Source organism: Mus pahari, chromosome 14 (genome assembly GCF_900095145.1).
Source record: "Mus pahari chromosome 14, PAHARI_EIJ_v1.1, whole genome shotgun sequence".
In the NCBI taxonomy this organism is placed as follows: domain Eukaryota; kingdom Metazoa; phylum Chordata; class Mammalia; order Rodentia; family Muridae; genus Mus; species Mus pahari.
Genome location: NC_034603.1, coordinates 64770640 through 64782746, shown reverse-complemented (window position 1 = coordinate 64782746; position 12107 = coordinate 64770640). Strand labels below are relative to the sequence as shown.

General features: G+C 52.3%; 1 protein-coding gene across 1 annotated transcript in view; it reads left to right on the top strand.

Moving 5' to 3' along the window:
• Positions 1–2934: 2934 nt before the first annotated feature.
• The window catches only part of Gpr179 (G protein-coupled receptor 179), a 17385-nt gene continuing 8212 nt past the window's right edge, over positions 2935–12107 (top strand). Inside the window, exons 1-8 of the mRNA XM_021213983.1 lie at positions 2935–3728; positions 4975–5083; positions 7478–7565; positions 8133–8368; positions 9067–9135; positions 10672–10781; positions 11030–11268; positions 11451–11589. Of these exons, the coding sequence (XP_021069642.1) occupies positions 2935–3728; positions 4975–5083; positions 7478–7565; positions 8133–8368; positions 9067–9135; positions 10672–10781; positions 11030–11268; positions 11451–11589 (1784 nt within the window). The remainder of the gene's footprint in view (positions 3729–4974; positions 5084–7477; positions 7566–8132; positions 8369–9066; positions 9136–10671; positions 10782–11029; positions 11269–11450; positions 11590–12107) is intronic.

Here is a 12107-nt window from a genome sequence, read left to right as displayed (position 1 = left end):
CTGTCCTTTTCAGAAATACCAGAAGAGTCGGGCGTGGTGGCACTCAGGAGGCAGAGGCAGGTAGATTTCTGAGTTCCGGGCCAGCCTGGCCTACAAAGTGAGTTCCAGGACAGCCAGGGCTACACAGAGAAACCCTGTCTCAAAAAAAGAAAGAAAGAAAGAAAGAAAGAAAGAAAGAAAGGAAGGAAGGAAGGAAGATTGTCTAGGTTATGAGCCACAGAGATTCCTGGAGAGTTTGCTCTCTAGTCCCCTTCTCTCCCCAACACCCCTCATGTCCCCAATTAATTTCCAAAGCAGAATTGTTTGCAGAGTAATCCACACAGGAAGGGAAGTTTTAGCAAGAATTTCCCCTGACTTCCTACACATGCAGGGATCTGGGGCGTCAGAGTGTGAGGGAACAAGGCTGGAAGAGAAGGATCCAACAGGATTTGGCCTCAGGTGAGAGCCTTATCAGGGTCAGTATGTGATGCGGGTGCGTAGAGCTTCTTTCAAGAATCTACACCAGGAGACTCACGCACCTGGGAGGCAGAGGCAGGCGGATCTCTGAGTTCGAGGCCAGCCTGGTCTACAGAGTGAGTTCCAGGACAGCCAGGGCTACACAGAGAAACCTTGTCATGAAAACAAAACAAAACAAGCAAACAAAAAGACCCTGCACTCTAATAGACCCTAAGTAAGCTGCCTCAGACAGCCCTGACTCTGGATAGCCAGTCATGGTCACTGAATGGGGAGAGGAGTCCAGAAAGATGGCTCAGCAGGTAAAGGCGGTTGTCACCAAACCTGACAGCCCATGTTCAACCCCTAGGGTCCTTGGGGAGGAAGGAAAGGACTGACTCCCACAGTGGTCCTCTGACGTCCACGCGTGCATCCACATCCACAAATACACATATAAAATAAATAAGTATGATCATTAAAAAGAAAAAACTTGAAAAGGGAGAAACACAAATCATATGAAGCATGAGAAAGACGAGAAGAGCTACCATGGCAGCTCACACCTGTCCTCCCAGGATTCAAGGGGCCGAAGCAATGCCAGTTTGGACCATAGAGAGAGCAAGCATGAAACTATACACACACACACACACACACACACACACAGAGAGAGAGAGAGAGAGAGAGAGAGAGAGAGAGAGAGAGAGAGAGAGAGAGAGGTGTAACCAAGATGTCTCAGCAGGCAAAGGCGTTTGCCACCAAGCCTTTCAGTCTGAGTTCAAATGCAGGACACACACGTGTTCGAAGGAGAAAACCAACTCCCGCAAGTTTCCTCTGACCTTCACACATGACATGCATCTGTGCTGCACTTTCTACTACGTAACCAATGTTAAAACAAAGAGGGCAGGACACTTTGGGAATGTCTCCATTGGTTCCAATGCTCAGAACTCATGTGAAAAGCCAGACAAACAGGAGAAGCCCTGGGGCAGGCAGGCTGGCCGGCCATCCTGTCTAGCAGACCCAGTGAGTTCCAGGTTCAGAGAGAGGCTTTCAAGATCAGGTGGAGAGGGGTTGAGGAAGACACCTGCTATTGACCTTTGGTCTCCGCATACCCCCATATACATCTTCATTCACAAAAAGGTAACAGTGAAATGTTATTTACTTATTTGGGGTTTTTTTAGTCTGGGTCTCTCTATGTAGCCCTATCTATATTGGAACTCACTTTGTAGACCAGGCTGACCTCAGACTCACAGAGACACACCCTCCTCTGCCTCCCGAGTGCTGAGATTAAAGGCGTGCACCATCTCTCATAGAAGAACTTTGAAAGTTTACTGGGTTGATGGTGAAGCCTGCCTCTATCTTGGGCTTGAAAGCCATCTTAGAGTTACGTCAAACTAGACTCATTCCTATTTATGACTAACCCTCTGTTTCTCAAGGATTGGGCTATGCCCCACCTGTAACTTTAACTACAAATGGTTCTGTTACTGCCTGTTCCAAGAAATGGCAACCACATCTTTATGCCCATGTTGTTATCCACCTTGAAACCCTACCTTTTGTGTCAAAAGATTATTATAACTACCTTGTTAGGTTTTTGCTCCACTATTTGGTTGTTTGATTATTTGTTTTTAGAGACAAGGCTGTCCTGGAACTCACTCTGTAGACCAGGCTGGCCTGGAACTCAGAAATCCACCTGCCTCTGCCTCCCAAGTGCTGGGATTGAAGGCACTTGTCACCACCACCTCAAATGTTCTACTTCTATAACCCCACCTATTTTCCCACCAAATCCCTCATGGGATTCACTGAGATTGCACACAGGAAAAACATTTCAGGACCTGCCAGTCTGTTAATAGGTCGATCCTGGCTCTCTCTGCTCCACCTTTGCCATCCCCATCTCAATACCATTAACCAGCAGTGTCAGGGGTGTAAGCATCAGGAACGGAGCACACTGCCAGGACACGCACGGAGCCAGCTCTTTATTATGCTCATTGCAGTTGCTGCCAGGAAGCCAAGTGGGGCAGAGGGGTAGAGAGAGGGACCTGGATTCATCTCTGGTTGCTATGGTGCCCCAGGCCGGATTTGCCCATCTCTCCTAATGGAGCAAAGGGTAGAGAGAGGAGGGGGTAGGGAGAGAACAACTGGTCCTCTCCCTTCCCCTCTTCTCTCTCTGGAGCAGATGTGGGCTGTGTGTCAGTGTACTGGATCAGAGGTAGAGAAAAGAGTAGTATGCCAGGATTAAGAGGTTCGGAGATGGGGGGACACCCTGAGTGAGGAGGGGCAGGGCCCTCATACCGATATCCGGAAGCTAACCTATGACATTAGAGAGGGGGAAAAACAGGCTACATGGTACTAGTGACAGGGGTGGGAGGGAGGAAGGGGATAAGGGGAAGGAAGTGGGGGGGGGAGGAGAGAAGGTGTGGAGTCAGACTGTATGCCAGCCTCTGCCCGCGTTCTTCTGAGCCACCCAAACTCTAGCAGCCTGGACTCCAGGGATCTGAGAACTGCTGAAGAATGGGGGCCAGGGGAATGGTCATTTCTTCTCTTGCTTGGGGGCTTCTGAGCTGCTGTTTCCTCTGTAGTGGGGCTCTAGGGAGCCAAAGGCCCTTGCGCTCTCTGCCTCCACTACCATCCCAAGCCAAGCCAAGATCTGGGCCCATGTGGATGCCCCCAAAGGGAGCTGAAGCAGCCCTGGCTTTTCTCTACTCTGGAGACATTCAACGGCTGTCAGGAGCAAACTGCAGCGAGAAGTATGAAGTCCGTGGGGCAGAAGGCAAAGCCGGGGTCCCCCCAGTCCTACAGAGAGCAGCGGGCACCCTGGCCCAGGCTGCCAACTTTCTCAACATGCTCCTACAAGCCAACGACATCCGGGAGTCGAGCGTGGAGGAGGATGTGGAGTGGTACCAGGCGCTCGTTCGCAGTGTGGCAGAGGGAGACCCGAGAGCCTACAGGGCTCTGCTGACCTTTAACCCTCCACCGGGGGCCAGCCACCTTCAGCTGGCCTTGCAGGCCACTCGAATGGGGGATGAGACCGTCCTTCAGGACCTGTCTGGGAACAAGGTACAGGAAGAGAATCCAGAAGAGGATCTGGATCGTCCTGTCCTCCAGAAGCGAGTACTGACCAATGACCTAAGGAGCCTTGATAGTCCCAAGTGGCCACGGGGGGATGGATACGTGGGGGACGTACAACAGGTGAAGCTATCTCCCCCCTTCCTGGAATGTCATGAGGGCCAGCTCCGTCCTGGCTGGCTAGTCACGGTCTCTGCCACGTTCTATGGACTCAAGCCAGACCTTACCCCAGAGGTCAGGTGAGTGAGATTGGGAAGCAGTTGATGGATTTGTAAGGATAAGGGGTCCACGAGTCTCCTGCACTATGCAGAGACCATTTGGCAAGAACATGTGTATGTCTCGGGGGCACAGATGTGTGTGTGTGTGTGCATTCAGCTGTGTCTATTTACAGCTGGCACTGGGAATCTGTAACTATTAACACTCTCAGGTGTGCATGCTGTGTATGAACCAGCCAATTCGTGCATACTTATCTGGACATCTATTGGTTTGGTTATTGGTGTGTGTGTGTGTGTGTGTGTGTGTGTGTGTGTCTTCATTTTATTGTGTTCTCTAATAAGACAGTTTCTCATGTAGCCAAGGCTGACATGTAATAGTGATCCCCCTGCCTCCACTTGAAAAGTGTGGGGGTTGCTGGCATGTGCCTGGGTATCTGTTGATGCTGTTTATATGTTAAGTCTGTAAGAATGTCTATGAGCATGTGTACCTACAGGTAAGTACACATACATCTATCTATCTGTGTGAAAGTGTGTGTGTGTGTGTGTGTGTGTGTGTGTGTGTGCAGATGGAGGAGCACAAACAAGGACAGGTCTTGGTTCTCAGGCCTGAGGTACAGACCGAAGAGTTAGGACCTGAGACCTTGATGATGACAGTAATAATGCATGTTCCCCATGGACGCTCCAGGAGGCTTCTCAGGAGAAGAAAACTTCCTGGACCGGGGTTTAGAAGCCATGTCTCTCTTTCTGTTCACGACTTGGCTGAGTCCCCAGCGGCATTGCTAATGACAAGGATCTTGGTAGAGCAGGCCCCACTTTCCTATCTAGGCTAGCACAGTAAGTACTTCATGATATTCCTCAAAGAACTGTCGCTGCTTTCAGCTAGAAGAAAGGGTCAGTAACCCCCCTGGGAAGCAGGCAGCAAAGGGGCACTGCCAGGCCAGGCCACAGCAGGCAGCCTTGCCTTTCCAGGCCTCTGCCCCCACGGAATGTTCCCAGCAGGCATCCTGGCTCCTTGCCAGAGCTCTCTCAATTCAGTCACCACAGAGCTCCTCCCTTCCAGGGCTCCCTCCTTTGCTGTCATCAGTTCAGACCTGGCCTGGGCAGAGTAAAGGGACAGTAAACAGCTGGGCTGCATGTGTTGAGCGTGTGTGTGCCTGTGCCCTCCTGTCCCTGTGCTAAAATGTGCAAACAAAGACCACACTGCCCCCCTAGTCTGGCAATCACCTGAGCATCCCCACAATGACCCTAACTGCCCAATTTGCTGCCCTAGGGGACAGGTGCAGATGGACATCGACCTTCAAAGTGTGGACATCAACCAGTGTGCAAGCGGCCCGGGCTGGTACGCGAACACACACCTGTGCGACCTCAACAGCACCCAGGCAAGGAGGATGGGTCCACCGAGCCGTGCCTTCATTTCCCTTCCTTATCACTGCCAAAGCCACCCCAACTTCTCAGGGCTTCCAGCCGGTACCAAGTGATTGGCAGAGGTGCAAGGGCGGGCTTTGGTAAAGGGAGGCCAATGTACAGCCTAAGTCTATCCCTTCTACTTCCCCCCCCCCAAAAGCTACCCCTCCTGCCTGTGAAACCTCAGTGCACCTCCTTGCTGCCCTACATTCTGGCACTCAGCACTCCAGGATTCCTCTCTTTGATTCATTTATGTATGTGAGTACACTGCAGTTGTCTTGAGACACACCAGAAGAGGGTACCATTCCAGATGGTTATGAGTTACCATGTGGTTGCTGGGAATTGAACTCAGGATCTCTGGAAGAGCAGTCAGTGCTCCTAACTGCTGAACCACTTCTCCGGGGCCCTGTAGAGAGACGTTCTTTAAATAGAAAGGTACACAACTCAAAATCGCTTCAGGAAGTTCCTGAAACTGATCAGATTCACTAGGCTCCTCCCTGCCAGAGTAAGCAATACATGCTGAGAGTCCCTTTCAGGGGTTGTGAAGCAGAGCAGCAAAGATTCTCAGAGGAGAAAAGCTGCAAAGACTGCTCTGAGACCAGACCAGCTGCCTAGAAGATGCAGGAACCAGCTGAGATCCCTGGAAGAGGTTTAGGCCCCTGGAAAGGTTGAGCTGCCTGCAGGCTGTACAGTATGCTAAGCCATCTCTCCTGGCCCCAGGATTCCTCTTTAGGGCAACTTCTGAGCCAGGAGCTTTCCCTCTCCTAGGCCACCTGCTTCATGTCAACATAACTCTGAGCTAGCTCCTTATGGTACACAGAGGATACTCCATTGGTATTCACGGAAGGTAACAGAATTGCTGGTGGGTAGAGGAGGAAGCTAGCCACAGCTCAAAAAGGTCTGGGAGTGTCGAACGTGACAACCCAAGCCAAATGCAGGCTCAAAGCCCTTTCTTCTGAGATACCTGTTCACAGCCACTGACCTCAGCCGTGTGCTCAGCTTCCCTGCCCACCTCTGAGGCCATGGCCACGTGCTGTTCCCCCTGCTGAATGATCATCAATAGGGGGAGGGAGAATAAAAAGCTGACTTTGCCATTCCCCCCGCCCCCCAGCCTTTTTTAAGGCTGAGAAAAGCAGTCCTATGTTAAAGCCAGATAGGTCCTGATGGAAGTTGACCCTCTCTGGGGGGTCTTTTTAAACTCCCCTGCCTTAGGGTTACTGTTGTTGTGATGAAATACCATGACCAAAGCAACCAGAGGACGAAGGTTTTCAGTTCACCCCCAGTTCCATAGAACAGTTCATCATTAAAGGCAACATGGGCAGGAAACTCATGCAGAGCAGGAACCTGAAAGCAGGAGCTGATGGATGCAAAAACCATGGTAGGGTGCTGCTTACTGGCTTGCTCACCATGATTTTCCCAGTCTGCTGTCTTATAGAACCCAGCACCACCAGCCCAGGGATGGCCCCACCCACATCAATCACTAATTAAGAAAATGCCCTACAAATGGATCTTATGAAGACATTTTCTCAGTTGGGGCTCTCTTCACTTTCAATAACTCAAGCTTGTGTCAAGATGACATAGACTGGGCTGGAGAGATGGCTCAGAGGTTAAGAACATTGTCTGCGCTGGGCAGTGGTGGCGCACGCCTTTAATCCCAGCACTTGGGAGGCAGAGGCAGGCGGATTTCTGAGTTCGAGGCCAGCCTGGTCTACAGAGTGAGTTCCAGGACAGCCAGGGCTATACAGAGAAACCCTGTCTCGAAAAAAAAAACAAAACAAAAAAAAACAACAACAAAAAAAACAAACATTGTCTGCTCTTCCAGAGGTCCTGAGTTCAATTCCTAGCAATCACATGGTGGCTCCCAACCATCTATAGTGAGATCTGGTGCCCTTTTCTAGCATGTAGGCAAAACACTATATACATAATAAATAAATAAGTCTTTTTTTTAAAAAACTAACATAGACTAGCTGTCACATTATCTGTGTGTACCAAGTGGGATGGGTCGTGGGAACCCTTTAAAGCAGGGAGTAGGTACACAAGGTATGATGGAGCTCTGAGCTCTCTCTGTCTTTACCTCCCTGAGTAAAGATCTAGGCACCAAGAAATGGGACTCAAGGTCCCTGCTACTGACAGCCTGAACAAAAGAGTTATGTATCCTGTACTCTTCTCTTGAGTAACTCTTAATAAGTCCTATCAGCAGAGGTGGGGAAGCTCCCAGAGGAGGAAGGGCTAGGCAAGAACCAGAGAATGCTTCTGGTGAAATCTCCTAATGTAAACACAGAAGCCATGGAGGGAGGGGGCTCTTTACAACAGGGGAAGCTTTCAGAGAAAAACATCATACAAACAAATGTCATTTGTCATCCCCACAGTGTGTCCCCCTGGAGAGTCAGGGTTTTGTCCTTGGCCGCTATCTCTGCCGCTGCCGACCTGGATTCTATGGAGCTAGTGGTTCTGGGGGTAAGTAAGTGTGGAGAGGGCTAAGCAGAGGTTGTGTGAGCCAAGGTAAGTTGGGATGGAACATCTATGGAAGAAAGGTGGGCTGAAGGTTACCCTGGGAAGAAGTGGGGGCTCAACAGGGGAAAGCCAAGAGGAGAGGCTCAGCAGGGTGGTGCAAACTTGTAGTCCCAGCACTTGGGAGGCTGAGGCAAGAGGACTGCCACAAATTCAAGGCCAGTTTGGGCTACAAATTGAGATCTGGTCTCCAAAGGAAAGGAGGGAGAGAGGGAGAGAAGGGGGAGGGAGGGAGGGAGGGAGAAAGGGAGGGAGGGGGGAGAGAAAGAGAGAGAGACCAGCAAGGCATTTTGTAGGTGTCTTCCTTCTGAGAATAAACCCAAACATATAGATATGAGACAAGTTAGCCTTAAGCCTGGCATCACTTCTTCCTGTCCTTCACTGGACACACCCCTTCATTTTTATTCCTGGGATCATAAGGTACAGGAGGGCATGAGGCCTTCAGGACCCAAAGCTAGACCTTCAGTGTCTCCAGCCAGGCTCTCCTCCTCCCACCCATTTCATTCTTTGCAGGCTTCGAAGAGAGTGCAACACAGACTGCGGGGCAGTTTGGGTCCCCACAAGGCAGCTTAGGGAAGCTGCTACGGTGCCAGCCGTGTCCTGAGGGCTGCACCAGCTGTCTGGATGCCACGCCGTGCCTGGTGGAGGAGGCCCTAGCACTGAGGACGGCCGTGCTGGCATGCCAGACCTGCTGCATGCTGGCAGTCTTCTTGAGTATGCTGGTCGCCTACCGTTGCCGAGGGAGCAAGGCAAGAAGGCCCCCCATCTCTCCTCAGCACACACATCCAACCCATCTCAGCTAGAGAACTAAGTCCTGGGGAAATGAATGCCAGTCTTGGGCTTCTTTACATCAGAATGTGTGACATTAGGCAGTGACCTCTCTATCTTAGACCTGCTTCTGCCTCTGCAACATTGTATTTGATTCAACAAATGCTAGTTGAATGCCTACTCACTTCAAAATACTACATAGGCACTCTGCAAGAGAAGTAATGTGACCCCGGTGGCAGGGAGGAAGCAATGAGACAGGGCAAGGATGGAAGTGGTTGCCAGGTGCGGTAGGAGCTCAGAGAGGAGACCCAGTTATTCTGGAGGAGACGGCATGGGAGAGAGTGTGAAAAGTGATGTTGGATTCAGGCTTGAAGGTAAACTGTTTTTTTACCGCGAGGAAAAGGGGGAATCTTATTCTAGATCAAGATACAGCCTGACCCAAAGTTCGGAGAAATGCCAGCGGCCCTTTCTAGCTTCTGCAACCTCTGCTGTGAGCCCAGCAAGTGTAGCTAGACCCCTGGCATGAGACTGGACAAGTGGCTGTGAATGGAGAGTGGAGCTAGTGCCGATGGGGAAGTCCAGGGCCAGACTGAGCATCCTGACAGGCCAGGCTTGGTGCTCACACCCCACTCACACCCCGCTCACACCCCGCTCACACCCATCTCCCCTGGGCAAACAGAGGATCCGGGCATCTGGAATCGTCCTGCTGGAAGCCATCCTTTTTGGATCCTTACTTCTCTACTTCCCGGTGAGTCTGTGACCTGTATAGTCTGTCAGGCAGCAAGCTTGGGGAAGTAAAAAGGGGGCGGGGAGGAACTGTGTCCTGTCAGAGCTCCAGTGCTATGGGCAGGCGGACTTGGGGACTGCCATGCGTGTGTGCTCTACATGGCCCCGACGAGTGTCTGGCTGTGGGAAGCCATGGAACCCCAGTCCAAGGGGATAGAGAAGGAGCAGTCGGGGCGGGGTGTTTCTGGGCTTCATGGAGGCCAGGCCAGAGACAACAGGTTCTCAGTCTTGTACATCCCAGACGTTGCTGTATGTCTCAGAAGAGCTGAGGACAAAGTGAGGGCCCCCGGGGGAGGGGCAGCTCGGTCAGCCCCGGGGCAGAAGGGAGGAGAGGACAGGGGGAGAGGGGACACTGGGTGGTTTCCACGTGGGTGAGAGCCCTTGGTCCGGTCCATGGCTGGAGCTCAGGAAGGCCTTCCAGAGAGAAGTTAGACACGGCTCTTTTTTTTTTTTTTTTTCTTTTGCCACCCCCTAGATGTAGCTCTTTAGAGGAAAGCCTGCTCTATTGCCCCAACATGGCGAGTCTCGATGAGCAGAGACGGTCTGTGGTTTTAGAGCTTTATTGTAGAATGGCAGAGAGAAAGAGAGAAGGTAGAAAGAGAGGACGGCCATGGCCAAGTGGAGAGAGGGGGAAGAGAGAGGAAGAAGGAGGGCTAGAGATGAGAATGAGAGGTAAGAGCTAAAGAGAGAGAGGAGGGGCCAAGCAGCCTCTTCTATAGTGGGCTGGGCTGCCTCGCTGTTGCAGGGTGGCTGTGGGGAGGAGCAGACCTCGCTATTGTCAGGTAGCTGTGAGGATGGAGTCTAGCCAGAATGCCAGGAGCTTGGGACTTGCCATGGCTGATAAGTCACAGGATTATGGAGTTGGGGGCTCTGTGGTATCAGGCGCCTGTGTCTGGAAACATGGCTCACTGTTCCGTCCCTTGTAGAGTTTCCTACTGGGTCTCCAGAGTAAGCCTCACTCAATCAAAACACAGGCTGCCTTTCACGGTCCCAGAGTAGTCAGCCTCTCCTCTTAATACCCCCACTCCTGTGGTACGAGAGAGGTGGTTCAGCGGTTAAGAACACCCACCGACTGATCTTCTGAAGGTCCTGAGTTCAACTCCCAGCAACCATGGATCTGATACCCACTTCTGGTGTGTCTGAAGACAGCTACAGTGTACTCATATACATAAAAAACAAAAACAAAAACAAAAAACAAAAAACAAAACAAAGACCCAACCCTCTCCCAACAGTCCTCCTTCAGAATCCTTCCTTGCCTTCCTAGGAAGAGTTGGCAACTTTACACTGCCTCCCCCTCCTCCCCTCTCACAAATGTCAGGCTGACCTAGTGAGCTCTGCAGGCAGAGACCCACACTGGAAAGAGTTTTCTGCCCTGCTGTGTGTTTTAGGACACGTTTTGTCTTGTTTTGTTTTAACTCTGCACGAGGGAAATGTACACGGTTCTAGACTGGAATAAGAGCGCAGCTGAGAACAGCGGTCTCTGTCCCTTTGCCACCAGGTGTTCATTCTGTACTTCAAGCCCAGCGTATTCCGCTGTGTTGCTCTCCGTTGGGTCCGGCTGCTGGGTTTTGCCGTCGTCTATGGGACCATTATCCTGAAGCTTTATAGGTAGGGCCCCGACAAACTTCGCCACTGCTCTGCTTACCCCAGGCCACCCAGCTCATTCACACAGTGCAGTTTTTCAAAATCAGACCCTCCCTGGTACCACCCCTTCCCAAACCAGCCTCAGTTACTCAGCCTTTCTGTGTAGCTTTTGGAAAGGGCACTAAAGGTAACACGCCACGCGGTGGCGCTGGGGAGCAATGGACAGAGTTCTGCGCTCTGGCCCCATCCTCCGTGTACCTTACTCCCTTCAGGGTGCTCCAGCTGTTTCTGTCTCGAACTGCCCAGCGGGTGCCACACCCAAGCAGCGGGCAGCTGCTGCGACGTCTGGGGCAGCTCCTGCTGCTGGTATTGGGCTTCCTGGTTGTGTGGACAGCGGGCGTCCTGGAGCCAGGCACCCAGCACACAGCTCTGGTGACCCGGGGTCACACGCCCACTGGCCGCCACTTCTACCTCTGTCACCATGACCACTGGGACTACATCATGGTTGTGGGTGAGCTGCTTCTCCTGAGCCCAGCCTCCTCTGGTTTATTCACCTCCGGGGGGGGGGGGTTCCTTGTGCTAGCTCACCCTGGGTCTGGGCTACCCAGCATACTTGGTTTTGGAGAGGGTCAGCAGGCTGCTGAAGTGGTAAGGGATCTCTTTCTCTCCCCCCCCCCCCACCGATCTCCACAGCGGAAATGCTGCTGCTCTGTTGGGGCAGCTTCCTCTGCTATGCCACCCGGGCTGTCCCCTCAGCCTTTCACGAACCGCGCTATATGAGCATTGCCCTGCACAACGAGCTGCTGCTCTCTACTGCCTTCCACACTGCCAGGTGAGAAGCAGCCCTTCCTGAGACTCCTCCCACGCGGCCGGTGTGCCCCACCTCCCAGGGAGGGGTCCATCTCACAGTAATCCCAGCAATCCCCCACCCCCACCCCCCCGATATGCCCAGCGGGACCCCACATATACCCCTCCTATACCCAATCCACAAGAGGAAGTATGTCTCCTTCCTAATGCCATGTCTCGATCCTATGCGTTTTTTCCCCCCAAGCCCTTGGTCCCTTCTTACTCCTTAGCCTTTGCTTTAGAGCAGCAGGCCTGCTGTGGGCCCTGGGTCTGTGGTGGACCAAGGAGCAAATCACAGGGTGATCCCAACAGCGTCCTGAGCGCAGTGGTATCACCTGGGCAGGCAGACACAGTAGGGTGGAATCTCTCCGGAGGACATCTCAGAAAATAGAACTAATGGGAAGCCTGGGATTACAGCTATGATCCAGAGAGGGAAGAAATTGTGTTCTGCTGGCTACTGCCAGGCAGGGGCTGGGGCTGGGGCTGGGGCTGGGGCTGGGGCTG